General features: G+C 38.3%; 1 protein-coding gene across 1 annotated transcript in view; it reads right to left on the bottom strand.

Annotated features, from left to right (window-relative positions):
- The window catches only part of DGKH (diacylglycerol kinase eta), a 163,174-nt gene that overhangs the window by 75,758 nt on the left and 65,532 nt on the right, over positions 1-21,884 (bottom strand). The window contains 2 exon segments of the mRNA XM_048932685.1: positions 5,938-6,018; positions 8,130-8,240. Coding sequence (XP_048788642.1) covers positions 5,938-6,018; positions 8,130-8,240 — 192 coding nt within the window.

Raw genomic sequence — 21,884 nt, 5'->3', positions numbered from 1 at the left:
CTGCTAAAAAGCAATATGCCTTCAGACCCCTGTTATAATATTCAACTTTAAATTCTGCTGAATGTCATGAATAAAGTGGTTGAGTTTCTAGTACAACTGGGCAATCTCCCATTGAAACCAGCAAGTGTACAGGAAGATTCCAAGATGAGTAGAACTGGTTTATACTTTGAGTTTGTTCCACGCAATTTACACACTGGTAAACTTTACACCTATGGTCAAGATGAAGGATCAGTCAAAAATATAGATAGGGTAGTCAGAATTCTAGAGGAAAATATGATTAACTTCAGCCAATGGAGTTGCTGCAATGGATTATTTGGTCTCTCTAATCTATGTAGATAGCTCTGAAAGTAATGACTCCTATTTATTTCCATGGAAACTACAACAGATACAAAGAACACAATAGCACTAATTGATAGAGAAACTTCTTAAAAAAACAAGAGAAATACAGAGAACCAGTAAGTATATCTGAATTGCAGAGAGCATCAAATTAACAGAAAAAAAGGACCTTGGTGTTGTCCCCACTGGACAAAAAATGCATAATGTGTGGCTGCTGCAGCAAACAGGCAGAATGTGGAATCCAACAGGAATGCAAGGGAGTATAATTTAGAACACATTATCAACCTCAAATGTTTATGACCTGTATTCACTTGGAACCCTTAGTGTCAATCTGGTCACTTCATTTACAAAATGACACTACAGAAAGAGAGCCAGAAGAAGAGCAAGAATGTAAGAGTACAAAAGAATATTTATAAAGATTATTTATCTCGGAAAACAGGCAAATCCCCAAAAGAGGCAACAAAAAGAATAAAACAAAGAAGTATTTATGTGCTTCCATTGGCTTTGCACAGCATTAGGTGAGAATACTTAAAGCCCAGGTTTCTACCTGAGGAAATATTTTTTCACAGAATGGAAAATTAGACTCCCATATGGTCTTTAGCATTACTAAAACAAAGAAAACAGCAGAAAGAAAAAGAAAAAAGATATCGGACATTTCTGCAAGCATACCCAGAATCACCGTAATCAAAGTAATTGGCTGGAATACAAATCTTCATTTCCAGCCAGTTTCTGATTACTAGGAACTGCAATAGGCTTTCCAGGGCAGCCAATCTGTCTACTGTAGCTTCCATTCCCTCAAGATGACCATTCTCTGAAGCTGCATATTCAGTCAACGGATTTGATTCAGAAAGCTGGAAGTCAGAGTCTCCATTTTCAGTTGCCTGGATGACAAAGCTCCTATCACAGCTACTGGAGATTTAGTTAATTATCAGTGGAATCTTTATTTAATTGAGCAAATACTGGAATCTTCTTTAAATGGTTGTTAATCTTACTGTTGTCACATAGATTTGAGGGTCTCTAAACCCATCACTGAATCCCAATTTGAAGATACGGCAAGCTGAAGCCCTAATTCAAGTATTATCTGGTGCATTAATTACCATATTCCTAGAGGGCACCTTCCAAAAAAATAGTGAAATTATTTCCTCTGTTACTGCTAGACACAATTTGATAAAAGTTTAATCCAATCAGAATTTTCACTTTTCAGAATATAAGAAAGAAATAAGATAGAAGTAAGAAATTGCGCATCCATGGTTCTGTGTAAAATTCTTATATGAACTAGAAGTTGCTTAAAACAAATGCATAAAGGCTACTGTACAATGTAATACCTCAAAGCTAGAAATTCTACCCTGAAACTAGTATTTGCTATCATATTTATCACAGAGGAGCATAATTAAATGTTTTAAACATTAATTTGGATGAACTTAATACAGATGCAGCCACAGAATGTCTGCACATTTTATGAGAAACTAAGTTGGATTTATAATTACAAAGGGCATTTAAATCATGAATCATTAAATCATAAATCATGTGGCTCAGCCATTGAAAGGCATCATGGTCAACATCTATAGATTTTTTTCTTGTTGATGTACTTTAAAAGTTCCTCACCATAAAAAGCAGGACAAATGTAGATACCTAGTCCAAAAATTATAGAATCATAGAATCATAGAATCATAGAATCACTAAGGTTGGAAAAGACCTAAAAGATCACCCAGTCCAACCGTTCACCTATTCCCAATAGCTCCTACTAAACCATGTCCCTCAACAATTAGCCTGTCGAGACCTATTTAGGAAGAAATTACTTGGTCAAAGAATGATGAGGCACTGGTTCAGGCTGCCCAGAGAACCTGTGGTTGCCCCAACTCTGAAGGCATTCAAGGGCAGGTTAGATGGGTCCCTGGGCAGTCTGAGCTGGTGGGTGGAGGCCCTGCCAGAGGGTTGCAACTGCATGGTCTTTAAGGTTCGTTCCAACCCAAGCCATTTTGTGATTCTAAGGTGTTTCATAATTGCCTTTCTTGGCCCAAAGAATTTCATTATTTGAATAAACCGGTTCAAGAAACATTATTTAGTTAAAAAAATCCAATTTCTTATGCCTACTAGAACATAAGTATACCACTAACATTGCACTTGCCTAAGACTCCATGCTTGCACACTGGAGACCATTATTTAGTCTCATTCAGTCTCAGTCTTGTTTAGTGAACAGTGAAAATACTTTCCTAAAGGCACTTGAAATATTAGCAATTCATCTGCCATCCCTACAAACCAAGACATGTGAGGAATTGCAGCTCTGGGCAAAACTGGTCATTGCCCCATTTGTTCTCATGCAATAATAGGGGATGCTGATTCATCCTAATAGTGCTCCCAAGAGGCAATATGTTGTGCAGCTACACTCCTCAGGATGTGCAGAGAGAAGATAAACAATCCATCGAGGCAGAAGCAAAGCAAGGTGGATAAAACGTTCAGCAGAGCACTCAAAAACATCAGTAAGGACTCAGCATACACTGATCCCACCAAATTGTAGGCACAGGTAGAGCACAAGCCCCAGTAGACTCCTATGTGGCTGATGGGGCAGGCAATGTAAATCTCTGATGGGCTGAATCAACTTCTTCAGCTGGGTTTCTCCCTTCCTATGGACTAACGTGCAAGTGAAAAGAATCCAGCCATAAGGGTCTGATTTAAAGCCTGCTGAAGCCATTGAACATCATTTCCTCTGTGTGTGAGGGCAGATAGAAATATGAAATGCATGTAATCTATTAGAAGCTACCCTAACACACTCTTGCTCACTAGGAACAATTTGCTGGAAATGATTTAGCTGTTCACTGAAAAATAAAAAAAGTAATAAAGAAAAAGTAATTGAAAAAGATAGGCTGTTTTAAGTTTAGTAGCTCCTGATTTTCATTAGGATCTATTTATTTACCTTAACATTCCCCTCAGCTTCAATTTGTTTGTAGCAAGAAAGGAAAAGTAATTCTGGTGAATAAACACTGATATTTAGTTACATAAAATATTCTACAAGCACGCACATCACAAATAAACTCAATCTTAAATGTGTGTTCAATTACTAATTTTAGGACTTGAGTTTTATCCAAAAAAGAGCATGGAAAATCTTGACACTTCTGTCCCCAAATAGACAAATTGGAAGGGGCAAAAGAAGGCAAAACAGTAGCTTCCACAAGATGTGGAGTAGCAGCTTAAAGTATATTTCTTAAAAGTGTGTTTTTCTTTAAATACCACTGTACATCCTATGGTGGATATTAATTGTAGAATCACAGAATTACAAGGTTGGAAAGGACCTACAAGATCATCTAGTCCAACCATATCCCCTCTAATGAAGTCTATATCTGCTATTAGGCCAAAGAAAAAGAAGGAATACATTAACTACAGAAGGCAAGAGCTCAGGATTATTTTTTTATTTTTTTAACACCCTCCAAAAAAATGCTAAGAGATCACTTACAATATCCCTAAGTGACATAACACTTGTAAAACAGAAAATAAAGGAAAAGGAACTTTAAGAAAGGTCAGATTATGCTTTTAAAGACAGAAGAACAAAATGTTTATCTTTATTTGTAAGGAGTACTGCAGGAAAGTACCACCCCCCCCCCCCTCAAAACTAATGTAGGCAAGGCCAGAAGCATCTTACTTTACCAAGTCATGTTGCTGGGGGACCAAGTTCAGCAAACACAAAGGAAGAAGCCAGAAGATTAAGTGAGATGATGACTGTTACCATATTTCACAGTCGAGTCAGATGGCACTTCAGTCCTGAATTCAACACACCAGTTATTTTTCAAAATGAATTTCAGCACTCCTTAGGGAGAGCACTGTTTGCTCCAAATTACCCAGGACATGAAAATAAATTGGTTTCTGACTTTGTTCAAGCTGTAGGCCCCAAGATTTCTTTTTCACCGCTGTCTTCCCCAGAAACCTTGATGCTAGTTACAAAGCATGACTTTGGTGAACAGTGGATGGATTTAAAGGACACAACTTGAAATTGAAACACCAAACACTTGCTTTAAGAAACAGCAAGAAAAAAAAAGCCAAAACCATAACACCTCACTCTGTCAAAATTTCACCAAGAAGAATTTTGTGATGCAATAACTTCAATGCCACAGACTTCTTTTTCCCATTGAAGAAACTACAGTGAGTGAAGTTTAGAACATCAGGGGATGCTGAGTCTTACGTGTTGAGTATTCCTGAATAACAAGTTACAGTCACAGTTATTGGGATTGTCAACTCATGATCTTTGCACATCTCCTGATTCCTCAGCTTTCCTGATACCTGCCTGACAGCTGTAATTCTGTACAGGGACAGACAGAAGCAGCTTCCCAGCAGTGAGAAGGACCTTTTTGCAAGGTGAGCTAGTACATCACACCATCACCCCTCATCAGAGGCCATCAGTCAAATTAGGCTTGTTAATTAACATTAAATTAATCTTTTTAATTGTCAGCAAAGAAACTTATACTGACATAACAGTTTTGTCTGGATTTCAGAATGTCTTCTTTCTGTCCAAGGATGTGATGGATGCCCTGTCCCTGGAAACACTCCAGGTCAGGCTGGATGGGGCTCTGAGCAACCCGATCAAGGTGTAGATGTCCCTGTTCATTGCAGGGAAGTTGGACTAGATGGCCTTTAAAGGTTCCCTCCATCTCAAACAGTTCTATGATTCTGTAACACGCTGGGCTGCCCAGGCTGATGTGAACACATCTTTTAAGTTCTCTGAATGCTTCAGTGGCTGTCTGGTAAGTACTAGCACAAGGAAGAGCTGACAAATCTTCAAGGAGCCCTGCACTGGACCACCTTGAATTATAATACTGACAGCACCGACCATCTGTGATAATACAAATCCTCAGGAAAAAAGAAAATCTGCTTTTTAATAGAGAATAAGGGATATGTAGGGATATGTAGTTTAAGAGAAATTATACTGCTGCAGTTACTGCTATAATTTGTTTCCCCATTGCTTTTTCTTGTTCAAAGAATTTACCTTCCCAGCATAGAAAGCGTGTCCAACATTTTCACTTAATTCCAGACATGCACTTAAACAATAGATGGCAAGACCTCTGTTCAGAACACACTTGTGAACTTACAAAACTGGGGATTTATGAAGACTCTTACTTCTTATACCACTATCAGAGTCAAGGTACAGTTGTGAGGCCATTTTTTTCACGTAACTTAGAAATTGTTAAAATAAGGATATGATCAGTAGTGAAAAAAATTATAGAATAGACTTCAATATGACAGAATAGCAAAAATATTACGGGAAATTAAAGCAATAACATAATTACATTTGAATCAATCTAGCACGCCACTTCAAAGACAAACTACAGGATAGAACCAAAAGTACTAATATCAAAGCTTGATAAATTTTTAATGCCTTGTACCAGCATCTTTTGATGTAAATGTTACCTAATAGATAGATATCTAACCTTCCAAATTCCATTTAAAAAATTCATCTGCAAAGCTATCAATAGCTGATGAAATATGTCATTTTCAAATAAAGGACATTTCATTTCCAAACAGAGGACAATGAGAAGGTATTCATAGGATTACTGTTTTACTGATAATGTTCTATCTGCAGCTTTCAAGACCAATATTATAATGGTTCCATACCGTGAAGCTGTTGTTGACATTTTTTGTGCTCGACTCAGCTACGCTGGCATCAGACAGGTCAACTTCATCAAATATTAGAGACTGTGAATGGAAAAGAACACAGAAATGTTAAATATAGCGTGGATCCAATGTGAAGCATGCTTACACTCTCTGCTTTCATTTCCTCATGTCCACTCCAACTGGAAGATAAAAACAAAATAAAAGCAAAAAAGAAAACACAGAAAACACTATTGAGGTGATAGAACTTCCTACCTCACCACCAAATATGTTTCTATTTGCTAACTAAGAGAACACAGAACAGTGACTCCCAAAATGCATACTGCACTTAGGTTTGAGGCAGCTCCAGATATGAGTACAGGCTGGGAGAAGAAGTCATTGAGAACAGCCATGACGAGAAGGACTTGTCTTGATGGACAAAAAGCTGGACATGAGTCAGCAGTGCATATCTGCAGCTTGAAAGGCCAACAGTTTCCTGGGCTGCATCAAAAAGAGGGGTGGCCAGCAAGGGAGGGGATTGTCCCCTTCTACTCAGCCCTCGTGTGGCCCCGTCTGGAGTACTGCATCCAGGCCTGGGGGTCCAGTACAGGAGGAATGTGATCCTCCAGAGAAAGGCCATGAAAATGATCAGAAGGCTGGACCACTTTCCCTGTGGAGAAAGACTGAGGGAGTTGGGCTTGTTTAGCTTGGAGAAGAGAAAGATCTGAGGAGACCTCAATGCAGCCTTCCAGTACTTGAAGGGGGAAATTAATTTTTTACATGGTCTGATACTGATAGGAAAAAGGGGAATGGCTTTAACTAAAAGAGGGGAGATTTAAGTTAGATGATAGGAAGAAATTTTTTAGTTGGAGAGCGGTGAGGTGCTGGCACAGGCTGCCCAGAGAGGTTCTGGATGCCCCATTCCTGGAGACATCGAAGGCCAGATTGGATGGGGCCCTGGGCAGCCTGAGATGGTGGGTGGCCACCCTGTCCATGGCAGGGGGTTGGAGCTAGATATCTCTAAGGTCCCCTCCCACCTAAGTAAATCTGTGATTCTGTGACTAACAGAATCGCCTTGCTCTTTTTTAATCATACCCCACTCTTTCTCTTTTATGCTATAGGAAGTAGAAATAAAATAATTGCTTACTCTATGATCCAGCATGCAATCAGTGTTTGGTGAGACTTAGCAAGTTTGGGGAGTCAGTGCTGCAGGGTATTCATGCAACTGCCTACTCATTGCTCCTCCTTTTCTCATCTTTATGACACAGATAACACTGCCATTTTCACAGCTCATATCTGTGGTGCTTTTTAAGACTTACAAACTGCTTGGGGTAGCAACAAATGCAGAAAAGTGTAATAGCACATGTACTTCAGTGCTAGACTCCCTGCAGAGACTACATCTTCCTTGATTCGTCACAGCCGTACAAGTGTGTAGTATGTACCCATAGTCAAGAGTCATAGAAAGAGAGGTTTTAGTGCCTCAGTTACAGAATATTATTAAGAGGATTGGCTAGAGAAGTTGATGGAGACCTGAAGCACGTCACCTACATCTCCAGTCAGATGCTGCAACACCACAGGATACAGAAAAAGTAATGACCGTTGCTATGGAACAGCACGATCTGAGCCTCTTCAGCAAGGCAAAATGCTCTCATTCCAGTCATGAGGTGGAGGAAGGAAATGCCTTCAAGACAGGACAGAAGCATTCCACTCTGCCCACCCCAGAATTTTCCACTACAAATTTCAATTGATAGGAAACACCTTTTCCCCATATAAATAAGTTTTGGCAGTAAAACTTCCTATTTCAATTTTGTGTAACCACTTTGACCCCTTTAAGAGCAATATGGAGATCAAAACTGAAGAGCTTTAATGCAGTTTATGAGATAGCTTCTAAGCATTATTCCATTTGTACTTTTTTTTGAAGTCATGGATTTGCTTGAGACCAACCACCCTCTAAGAACAACTGCAGAAGATTAATTAATAGTTGGTTTGAATAACCCAAGAAGTTAAAAGAACAGTGATAAACTTGACTTCCAAATATAAAAATCATGACATATCATGTCTTCCTTAATCAAAGCTAATTGAGCATACTGCTCCTTATGCACAATACTACTATTACTGAAACAATCACTAATAAATCATTAAACTATTGATATTCTAATTATAAACCTAAGCAAAATTGAAGTGCTTGGCATTAGATGCTAGTATCACTGAATTACCTTCGAATCCTTAGCATAGTAAAGGGTACGACCTCGAAGCTTGAAGTAACGCTTTTTCCACCTCTGAAAAGAACTGGTTTGCTTCAGTAGTAATCCTTCTTTTATACTTGTCTGAAAAACATTAAAATACAGTAGACAAGGTAAGTACATATCTAAATAGCTAAGCATATAGATCAAAGTTATTAGGTTTTTTTTCTGTTATTTATGTTACAAATATTGTATAGATTTCTAACTATTCACATTAAATTGAGACTAACTCTATGGGCAACCAAAAAGCACAGCTATTTTTTCAACAATGCTAATTTTGCATGAAAAACAGAAAGGCAATCAAGCGGCATATAATTGTTGTGAAGATCACCACAACACAATTCAAGTGTTTGGATAGCTACAAAACCACAAATTAAAGCAAGAGCCAACTGGTGGTGGCACAACGCAGACAAATGCTAAAACCAACCCACGTGAGGTCATTTCCAGTGCCAGAGTTTGATTCCATTGAGCGGAGAAACGATCACCACATGGGCCATAATTCAACAAGGTGCTTAAAAGTGTCTCGTTCAAGCATAGGAATTATGCAAGTTGTGCATGACTCCAAGTACCTTGCTGAACTAAGGTCTTCAGCACGCACCCAGCGTACAAATACAATTACAGAATCACAGAATCACAAGGTTGGAAAGGACCTACAGGATCTAGTCCAACCGTCCTTCCATCGCCACTGCTACCACAAGCACTAAACCATATTTCGTAGCTCTGCATCCAGGCGCCTCTTGAACACTGCCAGGAATGGCGACTCCACCACCTCCCTGGGCAGCCATTCCAGTGCCTGATCACTCTGAGAGAAAAAGTTCTTCCTCAAGTCTAGCCTAAACTTCCTCTGATACAACTTGTGGCCATTTCCTTGGAATCCTGTTTGCTGTTTGGGAGAAGAGGCCAAACCCCTCCTCATTCCAGCCTCCCTTCAGGCAGTTGTAGAGTGCAGTGAGGTCTCCCTGAGCCTTCTCTTCTCCAAGCTGATCAATCCCAGCTCCCTCAGCCGTTCCTCATAAGACTTGTGCTTCAGATCCAAACCATTCCATTCCAAACTGAACCCTGCATATGTACAGCCCATGCCTTGAAATTCAGAAAGTGCAAATTACTGCATTTTAGCTGCGCACACAGCTTTAGCCACCATGTGTGAGATTCATCAACCTGATGACATAATTCTCCACTTAATCAGACAAAATGACACCACACAGCTAGTTAATGGCATGAATCCTGCAATCCATTTTCTTCAGCTTTCAAGCTTGCAAAGAGTATGAGAAATCGTAAGTGCATTTGGATATTATATTCCAAAATGGTCTCTAATGCATAAGATTTCCCATTTGTACTGCAGAAATGCGATGCAAATCTTGTAATACAATTTCTAGACAACATGATATAAATATCATCTGAAGTTATTCTAGACTTTTCAAGGCTTAATCTGACCTGATTTAAAGTTCATAAACATTTTTGTCTCATATGATGTATAAAATTGCCCTAACTTCAATGCAAGTTAATAAAAATACGGAAAACCCAGAAAGCACTGAAACGCTCCTACCATTTCCTTTGAATGAGAGGCATCATTGCTATGAACATCTCACCCTTCATTTAGATATTTCTAATGCAATAAACTCTGAATACAGCCCAATGACCACAAAGCAATTGAATTAACGCTCTCTAAAAGGCAGTCCTCTCAGAGGAGATACTGTGGATGAAAGTTTTGCTGCATTTACATGTCAGTGGTTCAGAACATGGCATCCTGTCAGCCATTCCTTTCGAGCTAAAGAGTAGCAATTCCCAACTGAAAAGGAATGGAGAGCATGCTTGACACTCACAACTTCATACTGCCTGCAATTTTCTGACCAGGCCCAAAGATAAGCTATTTTTACATGACATAAATAGATTTAATCAGTTAGCAAGCATCCAGTTGCAAGCACATATTCAAAGCTGTTTAGTGTAGCCATGCAGCACTTGAGTTTTGCAGTGCTCCTTGAGATTTCCAGTTATCACACAGGATGGGATTAGATGGCTTCTGTGTTTGTCAAGGGAAACAATAATTCACCTGCATAGTAAGCACCGTTTTAGGGAAAAAAACTTCCCAAATGGAAGGAAATCCGTGTTCACTGAAACACACTAAACATTCTAAGAAAATCAGAACATAAATATTACATTGCATACTATCAGGAATTTTTAAAATCTGGTCAAAGAATATTAAACCTCTTTAGACCTTGATTTATTACTTGCTAAAAATGAAATTTATTCTTTCATGCCATTTTTGCACTTACGAAAGGTGTAAAAAATAAAGAGAAATGCCTATTTCTCCTTATTTCTATTTATCTCTTAGACCACTTCTATCCCTAAATTCAAACCAAGAGCTTCTACATTAAATCCATTTTGCATTTAGCCCCTTGAAATTAACTCATCACAATCAAATAACTGTGCAGGCTCTGTAGAATGTATTTTTGTATTGAAATGCTAGAAAAATACCAGATTGATAAATATTTCCCTGAGGAATGTAAGCACCTCATGAAACATACATCTGAAGTCTACATTTTACCACAAATATGTATTCTGGACTGAAACTTAAGCATGTCAAATAGCCAATTCCACAGCTGCAGACTCCAAATTTGAGCCTAAAGCTTTGGCCCAGTATCTTTAATTAACTTTATTTAGCTTTTAAAACGTGCAGAAAACCCCCGGCTGCTGAATGAGTCGTTAGTTAATCTGCTAATAAGGCTTTCCTGCATCTACATAAAAGCCACAACACTTACAGGAATTTAAGACTGGATGGGGCCTCCCAGGGTACTGAATTTGAATACGTACAGCCAGGTCATGTAAAGTTTTTTAAAAACATTCATCAGGATATAGCTACATCAGAAGAAAGCATTCAGTACCTTCTCTCTCACAATTGCAGGTGGAGCAGTGCTCCAAGATCCCACTGTTCTGAGAAACCTTCTTCTAATTAATCTCAGCTGGACATTAAATCTGAAGCATAAGCAATAATCGTTGCCAATTATATTAACTGCTTGCCTACTGCAATGTAGAAGAGACAAAAAGGTGCACATCCCACAGTTCTATACTACTTATCACATTTAGAGAATCACTGCTCATCTGCTTGCCAGTCTCCAGCTTCCCCATTCAGCCAGTTGTACAACCCAGTAATACAACATCCCTCCAGAGGTATGCAGCTATGATAAAGGCACATGGTTAATGAGTACAACAAAGGCTCACAGTTAATATGAACGACATCACAGTACAGTTTCCCTTAGTTACCAATGAGCTTGGACATGCTTCAATGCAAGGCCGAATTAACAGCTAACAATCTCTACTACTTTAGCCATTAACAATTGGAAAAATGATGCACAGCATTACAATCACATCACAGTACTCCACAGTTGCATATTTTCCTAAAGAAATGTAATTATCATATTGCATTTTATACAGCTAAGAAGGTTTAAATTTATAGTCAACAATCCAAGAACGCGGGATGCAACTCTGCATCACAGTAATCTGAATGATAATAATAAATGGGATTTGTGCACATCTAGATCTTGAAAAGACTTTGAGGCATCTTCTTTCATATCAGCAGATTTTTAAATCTTCCATATCTAATATTTGAATATTCAGAAACAACTGGTTTTGTTTCAAAGAGACTCAACTACACCGCCTTACTCCTGATTCACTCATTTTGTGATGTCTTACATTTGTGCCAAAATCAAAATTTGTAATTCTGTTCCTTCAAGAAAGATCCTATGAAAGGAGAAAACATTTTGAACTTAGAAAATAGTGACCTGTCTATAGTAACTAACAGTGAACTTTCTCTGTTGCAGTTTACTGGCAACTGCAAGTGAAAACGCTGAATAATTAAGCATAAAACCCTGCCCTTGTTTTAGTGTATGTAACGGCATGTGCTATTCAAAATGTGTCAGGAGACTGCAGAAGACAACACCAGGAAATGCCTGAAAATGAACAGAATGAAAAAGAGAACCGGAAAGGCCATAAAACAAGGCGGGTTAAATGTAAACAGGAAATTAAGAGGATGAAGAAGAATTTTAAGATCACCTTGCAACAGATGCACACGCTGAGACCTAAACATCCTTTAAATACTTTGAGAGATGAAAGGCAGCCAAGCAGTTGCCAGGATCATTTTCCAACAGAGGTATGAAAAGAGTACTAAAGAAAGGGAAGCAAAGAAATTCAGCAAATTGTTGGCATCCATCATTACTGATGAAGATGATGAGTCAGCTTCTCACACAACACCTCTTTCTAACATCAGAGTAGCTACATCAACATTGCATAGGAAATACTGGACCTGCTGAATCACTAAGTCATGTGCCTCAGATGGCACTGACCCTTGAGTTCTGAAGATCCTGAAAGGACTACTAATAGTAAATTCCATTGCTGGTAACATAGAAGAGTCCAAGTGGAAGAATAATATTGCTGAGCCCACACATATCTGGGGGGAAGAAATCAATGAGCTTTTGCAAAGGAAAATATTGCCTTATTACTGGCAGGAACTCAGAGTGGCATGGAAGCGTATGGGTAAACGAAGATCCAGTTGACTTGTGTTTTCAGAACAAGGCATCCCAATAAAGATTACTGAAGAAAGTAACAGAATGGAATTGAAAAAAAGGGGACTTTTATGGACCTAAAGCAATAGGAAGCACAAGTATGACTTATAATTCACTTTTTGCTGGAAAAAGTCTTAACAATAGGATTCCCACGGAATGAGGACTAGGACCAAGTCTGTTCAACTTCATTGACCCAAAGAAGGACCATACAGAAAAATCTTAAGATCTGTGGTTAAATTTCACGTAAACTGTAAAGATCTTAAAGTTTTAAAACTGAACAGGTGGTCTAACGTGTAGAAGATAACCTTCAGTCCAAGTCAGTATAAGATTACTTGATTAGGGAAGAATAATGTGATCCTCACTAACATTCTCACATGAACTTTGAGTGGAGAAAAGACTTCTTCAAGTCATAGTTGATAGTCCTCTAAAATCCTCAGTTCAGTGTTCTACCACAGCCATAAATGCCAACTAAATGCTGGGTGTCATTGTGAAAGGTGACAAATAAAGACTAGCTTAACAAAGATAATAAGCAGGTATGAAACTTGCTGTCAGAGGGGACTGCAGAGGCAGACAGTGTCAGCAATTATTAAAAAAAAATAACTATATAAAGTCAAAAACAACACCTTCATAGAGTCCCTTTTAATATTTTGTGGGAAAGTACCAGGAGAATGGGTCACCAAAGGGACAAACTTGCATGCTGCTCCTACAGACTTTCCTATATCACTGTTGAAGATGGAATATGGTCTGACTCCACAGTAAAAATTTATAAGGATCTATCCTTCCTGCCACACTGAAAGCATCTCTTTTGCTTTGAAGTCTGATGTTTGCATTTGAAAGCGTATCTAAACCTCCATTTACAAAAAAAAATAATTAGTATTTGGGTTGTTGACAGACCAGAATATTAAAGGAAAAAAAAAATTTCAAAAGACAGCATTTGTTTATTATCCTCCTGTGGCACTTTCCATTTATATGACCTCTCAAAGTTAGGTACAGAAATGAAATCATCCCTCTCCCTTTCAGTATCATGGAGGTACACTTTCACAGTCTGCACAGGTTTGGCTGCAGGCAGATATAACAATCATTATGTTGCAAGGTAAAGACTCACAGCTCCGATTTACTCAGAGCCCCTTAAAATATTCCAAGTGTTCAGTAGATCAAAAATGACTTTTATTATTACCAAAACTTGGCAATGAGACTCTTAATTTTGATTTAAATTATGACCTGATTATTCTAGGCTTTTGGTTTTCCTGACAATCTCAGCACAGCAGCTTCTATTACTGTCATTTATCCCGACACATATTTCATTAATTATGTCAAAATAAAGAGAAAATTTATCTCCAGAGAATAAAAACTTAATCAGCCGCTCAGCTCGAGGTTGCATTTTTATTGAGGATTTTGATTTTATTGAGGATTCCCTATCATACAGTCTCACATATGAAATTTAGAACCAAACCTAGAACTACGTAATGGCTAACAGTATATACATCTAAAAATGACCAAAGTAAAAATGAAATTGAAAACTAATATAATCGTATTGACTACAAAACACAGCTTTAATTTCAAGAGTATCTTGATAAAATAAGCATCATCAAGAACTGAACGCTAACAACTGATCAAGCAAATGCAATCAGTGGCTGAGAAATCACAAAAGTGTCAAGTTGCATATGGTCAGCCTGACATTGTTGACGAGTTATCTCAACAGAATGTCTGGATACCTTTGAGAAACCATTTCTCCACAAGCTCAGAAGGAAAGCTGGTCACACTCCCCCCTCTTCCTACCGCAAGACTAGTCTGTGATTAAGCAACACAATTTTTGTGTAATAACAAAACAGGATGTTCTTCCAAAGTGATTTTATATAATGTATTTCTGGGGCTCCTTTATGTGAATGGATTCTAGCCTAGGTGAAACTAATACAAATGAAAGCAATCATACAGCTCATGCAGTTCCTCAAACTTGTTTTTCCCCCATGTTCCCTTCCAGCCTATGTTGAGGACACAGATTTTCCATTACTGTCAAGCTAAACAAAAATCTGACTTTCAGATTCCTCTATTTGGCAATAAAAAATGAACCAACATCAAATTGTGGATAAACTGCCATAGTAAGAATATATTGGAAACAAGGTGAAGTTGAATTAGCAAACTGATTTAAAAACAGTGGTTGGAGAATGTATCAAAAAATTAACAGGATATTGCCATGCCAGGATGAATAACTACACTAAGAATTAAAAAAATAATAAAAAAAAAAGTATCTTAGTTATAAACAATATCAGGCTGAAAATGAGAGAACAAACTTTAGCTGCTGTTGAAGTGTTTACGCTCATAATTTCCATCCCAACACAACATGTTGATTTCAGTCTGTCTACTCATTAATCAGGGAATGAAAAAGGTTTAATACACAGAAAAAGGGTAAAGCAATTCATAGACTCATGACTTGGGGGCAAATATCTAAGGATCTGGATTTTATTTCACAGCAGAGCTAAGAGAGTAATATTTTACAGCTACTGTTTGGAGCTTCATAGGTGCTCCTTTTAAAGCACACATGCTCTGAGGGGAAAAATTTAAAACAGCTACATTTCAATGGTTATGAGACAAAAGAATATAAATGGCAGATATCTTACAGAAAAAGAAAGGAAAAATACAAAACATAACAAACAGTCAAAGCGCTCAGCTGGCAAGATCTTCTTCACCACAGTTATTTAGATCTTGGTCTTGGTTTCAACTAAATAGGAGTGGCAATCGATGCATTGGCCAGTCTGTGAAGTCTGTGTTGAACAAGTCCAAAATAAACCATTAGAAATGAATTTCCCTATGGAAATGCTTTATTTCAATAGAGAAAACTCTTCCTCTAGCTCTGTCTAGTGCTAGTATGCAAATAGCTGTTGATCAATCACTTGAGGAAATTACAGAAGCATCATATAACAAAAATATATTAAACGTTGCTACAAACTTCAAGTGATCCTTTCTTGCAAACAACATACAAGTTAATCTTGTCATAACAAACCCTCTGTGTTTTACTTACTGCACTTTTAATTTTTTCCCCTTGGAGAACATTTAAATAAGTTCCAGTGATGAGGTCAGACTTCCTAGGAGCTCCATTTGGTAGAACAGAGCCTACACAGAACAAGTTAAAGCTTGTGACTCTGTAGGGAAAGCTGGGGAACGATTCACACCAGGTCACGAAGCTGTAAACATGCATTTTCAGGAAATATCAGTATTACACAAACGTGTTCACAAAGAGCAAGTTCTTAGAATCCTTACATTTATCCCCTTCTTTGAGGAGGTGAAAAGCCTAAAAATGCCACTCCATTCTTAAACTTTTTCTAAATTACTAGTTATTTTAGAAAGTGATCGGTCATTGCAGGAATACTCAAGTCTGTACAGACATATAGCAACAATTTCACAGATGCTGCAGATTCTGCATAGTACAGCATTATAAACCCAGAAGCTTATTAACTGAATATCCAAGCATTCCTGATTTTTTATAGCATTTCCTATTGCTGCAGATATAGAGAGTACATGCTTTAATCTAATTCAGTAGTTGCACTACATTTCAAGTTTATATTGGCCTCAATTTTGTTTTACTGGATGGCACATAAAATCCTGGATGCACATTTATCATGTTTTGAATTACATTTTCTAGGTGGGTTTTTTTTTTTTTTCTTTAACAGTCTTATTTTAACCTATTTTAATCTATTTCTAGAACAGTTAACTAAACCTTTAATTCCATAATTCACAAGTAAGGATCTCATGCTTACCTATAGATCTCTTGAGGCTTAGGGAGAAAAAAAGTAATATACTTTCAATTACTGAGAAAGCCAAATTTAAGTAAGTAGACTGAGAAGCTCACTTGAACAACCAAATCCACGGGTAAGGATCACCACCCTAAATCTGCTGACAAGTCTTTGGAATACAGCTGGGAAAGCTGCTGGCATTCTTTGCTGCAAGGGCATTTGTGGACTAATGGTCAGCCTGCTAAGGTTGTTTCTCCTCAGGGGCACAACATGGCAATTGCTTTTGTTAGCTATCAGGTTAGTCAGGGATTACTACCCCTTCATAAATCCATGCTGACTACTCCCAACACCTTTTTGCCCTTCACATGTTTGGAAATGGTTTTTAGGATTATTTTCCCCATCACCTTCCCAATGACTAAGGTAAGACTAACTGGCCAGATCCTCCTTCTTGCTATCCATGAAAACGACTTTCTCCTTTCTTCCAGTCCATAGTAGCTATGATCTTTGAAAGGTAATGGCGAACAGCTTTGCAATACCACCAACCCAAAGATATGTAACACATCACCTCCAGGGAACATCCATGCTATTTATACCAAAATTGATTGCTAAAGAATGGTCTTCCTGATAAAGACCAAGGTGAAGAAGGCATTGACTCTTTGCCACAAGGTCCCCCACTTCAGCCAAAACAGATGTGCATATGCTCTATTCTTCCTTTTCTTGCTGATAAACTTGCAGGAGACCTTCTTGTTATCCTTCAAATCCCTTGCTAGATTCAGCTTTAGATTTGACTTTCCTAACCCTGTCCCTACATGACTGAATTCTTTCCAATTACCCAGCTTTTACATGCTTCCTTCTTATATCTGAAATGTTTCCAAAGCATCTTGATCAACCATGCAGTAGACTGCTCTGAATGTTGCAGGACTGCCACAGATTCTCACTCTCTTTCACTCTACCTTTCTGTTAGTTCTAAGAGTGAAATTCTTCTTAGCAAAATACACCTTTTTTCTATTTTTCTTATAATTCTTTACAAATGTTATTGAGTTATCCTTGCACCATTTCAACCAATCAAGAATCATACACAACTCCAGCAGTCTAGACAATGTCTGGAGTTCAAATTGGCATCAAAATTCCCAGTTTCAGTTACTATATTTTATATAATGTGGAGTTATTAAATTTAGTGTGTAAGTATTTTATGGTTTGGTGTATTTTGGAGGAAAATAAAGAACAGTCTGTGACGGAGTACAGAATAAGTGCCAAGTAGATCTGAAGTTTACTGTCTGGGCAATGACAATCCTCCGGTAGGCTGCTTATTCATTGCCCCTTGTCTCTAAATATGCAGAAAGGAATATTTTTTTCATGTCAAAGAGGGGCTATGTTGATACGTTCAGTTGTTTGCATTTGTGCAGCTACATCTAACAATTATACGTGTACCTACAGAATGTGTATTTAGGGAAGAGATTACTAGTACAAGAGTACTGGTGAATTCACCAGAAGAGCAAAACACTTCATAAAGGACAAAGTCTGAAATGGTTCTAGCTTTTTCCAGCATTTCCCATGGTAAAATTGTAATTTACTCAGCAGCCCCTAGCAGAAGGCACAGTGGAAGCAGAACTCTCATACTACAACCAAAGGAGGAAACTCTCACTCAAGCCCATGAGACTGGAAAGCAGAATAACATGCATTGGATCCTCCCTTCTCCTCTGTTTACCAATGGGAAACACAGGCCTGTAATTACTTGTGAATCCACATTCCCTCAGTGCTGAGGCTCATTCATGTATGTGCTATTTTCTCTCATTCAGAAAACACAATAAGGCAGCTTCTCCCAAAGTACACATCTCTGGAAAGGGGCAAATCAGTACTTTGCAAAGCTATGTACAGCAGCACAGCCCTGCTCATCTGTCCAACAAAGAACACAAGCTCATGCTCTTACTCTGTGTCAAAGCCTTGAGGTGTGAAACACAATGCATTGCCTCCTTCAGTCACTCAGAAAATCAAGGGGAGTCCTCTTGAAACATATTCATGGGCACACAAAAGAGTAGGAAATGACTTCGAATCACTGGTATGGACTTATCAAAGGCAAATCATGCCTAAACACAAGGGAATCTTTTCTAACATCCTTGCATCAGAAAATCACATAGCACCCCCTGCTTGATATTTAACGGCTCTTATGGCTAAAATATATCAACAGCAGTCACTCGCTTTTTTTTCTTTCAACGAGTTAAGCAGTTAAGTATGGATTTTGCCTTTTCAGTTTTAAACAGCTCAGTGGTCATTTTTTTTCCACTTAATTCAAACTGCTATTAAAAATAGCCCTAGCATAAAAGCAAATGAAACTACAAACATGGAACTACATGCACTAGAATAAAACTAAATTAAACTTCAACTTGAATACACGCGTTCCTTTCGGTTTTGGTTTTTCTTCTGTTCTTCTTATTATTATTATTGAGGAAAATGCTTCCAGATAAATAAGTCCTCAGTTTTATAAAACCTGTCACTTTGCATATCCATTGTGTAAGAGGACTTGGAGCTTTCAAGGTAAGAGCACAGATGTATTTCACACTGCGCTTGCTTGCAGATTGTTATGAAAAGCTGCTTTTCAGGGAAGCTAAAAAAAGGCAAAGTCTATTTCAGCTTTAATAAAACCTCAAATATATTCTTAAATCTTCATTTAACAGCATATCCACTAACAAAATCAGAGGTTCATTAAAGAGCTGGCAGAGGCATAATAAAGATCTTTTAGTCCCTATTCTTCTCAAAGTCAGGACAGACCGTGTAAAGATTTGCAAAAACAGGTTACCTACCATTTTATTCAGGGGCCCCATTTTCTCACTTGGCTCAAAAGCAATTCCTTATTCATAATACCTCGCAAGAAAAAGAACAGGGAAAACAACAATCCCTTGATGATTGCTATTACAATTCACTTAGCATGTCGTGATTATCTTTTGTTCAAATCACAAAGTTTTCAACAAGAGAAAATATTACATGAGACACAAGGTTGCTTTGCTTTTTTGACCAAATTAATGAATTTACATCTAGGTAAACAGAAAAAAAAAAATTACCCTGAACAAAAACAGAGAATTGCAGATGGGTTTCCACTGAAGATATAGGTTAGGAAAGTCTTACATCCTGTCATGCACCAGGCTTAGCATGCTGCCCGTGCAGTATGAAACCTTTCAATGAAGAGTCATCTTCAAGAGCTTTATGCGTGAGAAGCTCTGATCTCCTCTGGGATGTGAAACGAGTGTGAGTCCTATTTTTTTCACTGGCCTTTCACACAGAAGTGGAAAGCATGGAAAATGTTTGTTTCTAAAATAGATGTGGTTAGTCAGATTTCTTCTTATGTTTCCTCATCACGTTTTTCTGCTATTGACTTTCGTCTTCTTAAAATACTTGTCTTCGCATTATTGCTTACTTGTGTTTAATACAGGCACTATAAACTTTTGAGAGTCATCCAATTTCTAAGTAATTAAGTACTTGAGGAATGTCTGAAGTCTATCTTTTCCCTGCGAAGTTTGGCAGATAAACATTAGAAAATCATGCCAGCGCTGCCTGCCTTTCCCCTTTGCTAAGACACTCTGGCAGCCACCCTTTGGGCCACTGTGCATCATCTGGCCTTGCACATTTCAGGGCCAGTACTATGGAGTAGAAAGTCAGAGCAGTTGCTCCTTGACACTGAAATCACCAAATCTACCAATATGCCTGAGATAGAGCAACTCATTTTCTTTGCAAGTTTGTGCTGGAAGCTGAGGTATGTCTGAAGTTTGTCTACGCACAGAGAAATTCAAAGAGAACAAGCCAAAAATTGTTAAAAATCTATTAATTAGATCTAAGCTGCATGATGAAAATGTAAAATGTCTAGGATGATCTCCCATCTCCTTTCAAACTCATGAGGTTTTGAAGAAATGCTATGAAAGTGTGATGTTAGGATGTCTTAATGCCAAGTAATTCTAGCTATCCCAAATATTTGGAATACTTTAACAAAAAGTCATTAGTCCAAAATCTCATTTGCACAAAGATACTGTTTGTTTATTAACTGGTTCAGGACTGTACTTAGAGGTGCTGATCAGAAGGGACTTGGATAAAGGAACAGAACAAACCCTTCTTTATATGTATGATATTCATAGAATCATAGAATGGCCTTGGTTTAAAAGGACCTCAAAGATCATCTAGTTTCAACCCCCCCGCTATGTAAAGAGTTGCCAACCACCAGACCAGGCTGCCCAGAGCCACATCCAGCCTGGCCTTGAATGCCTCCAGGGATGGGGCATCCACAACCTCGTTGTGCAACCTGTTCCAGTGTGACACCACCCACACAATCTGGGCTGAAATTACCATCATTAGCCATTCTAGAGACACAGCAGTTAGCTCCCCCAAAAAAGAATATCTTCTACAAGCTAAAACAAGCTTAAAATCAGTTGTACTGAATTTATAGCTACTCCATTGATTTATTCCAGCAGCTGCAGAAGCTGTAACTGCTCTCCGCTAAGCTACCAAAGATTTCTCAGGTTGCTCATTGAAAGGTGAGCAATCAGTCAAACTGATTAATGGCAGCTGGATCAGGTTTTGTTGAGCAGCAAACTCTGAGCTGATTATTTTCATGAAAGTTGCCCAAAGTGGAAGAGGATTTTTACTCTGATGATGTTGTACGTGTTTCTACAACCTCATATTGGTTTTCCATACATAATATGAGCATACAGCAAAAGCATTGGGTGTTTTAATTACAAATCAGAAACTATGACTCACCAGGCTTTCCTCTCTAAACTACGGATCAGAATTGCTGAACGCTCAGAAAGGCTTTTGCTCGTACATCAACACACGGCTCCCCTACTCTCAGAAGTACTGGGCCTACGCTTCCTTTCATTAGCTGACATGGTAAATGGCCAATGAACATATGTGCTGTCAGCACAATGTATGAGGTGCAGACACAGCATCCTTAAGCCCATTTATTCTTCACAGGAAGTCACAGTTTAATTTATATACCTGTTAGTTAATGTAGGTCTTAAAACTCGCAAGAGATGCCTGCAGGGAAGAAAGCATGGACTGCTCCTGACAAGCTAATACACAACAAGAATAGCAGGGAGCCTTGAGTGGGTTGGTGATGGAGGCCTAAGGGGCTCCTCCATCCTCCCTGTGACCACGCCATCCATCTGCAGAGCAGCACCAAGCCACAGAAGCCCACTTGATTAATGGGTCTTGCTAGGCAGCAGGCTTTTTGCTTCTCGTCTGCATTAGAGACTGGCTGGGTTATCATTCTGAATGAGCAGGCAGGTGGTCTCTTCATTCTTGAATTTTATTTTAAGACTAACGGAATCACAATATTCATTTTCTGTATGTAAAAAAAAATCTGTCCAAGTTTGAGACAAAGTCAGGGATGCCTTTCTTACATTCCCAAGGCAGACAGTCTTTTTATTCTATACTCTTCCATTTTAATACTTGGC

Source organism: Lagopus muta, chromosome 1 (assembly GCF_023343835.1).
Source record: "Lagopus muta isolate bLagMut1 chromosome 1, bLagMut1 primary, whole genome shotgun sequence".
Classification (NCBI taxonomy): domain Eukaryota; kingdom Metazoa; phylum Chordata; class Aves; order Galliformes; family Phasianidae; genus Lagopus; species Lagopus muta.
This window is presented reverse-complemented; position numbering and strand designations above follow the sequence as displayed.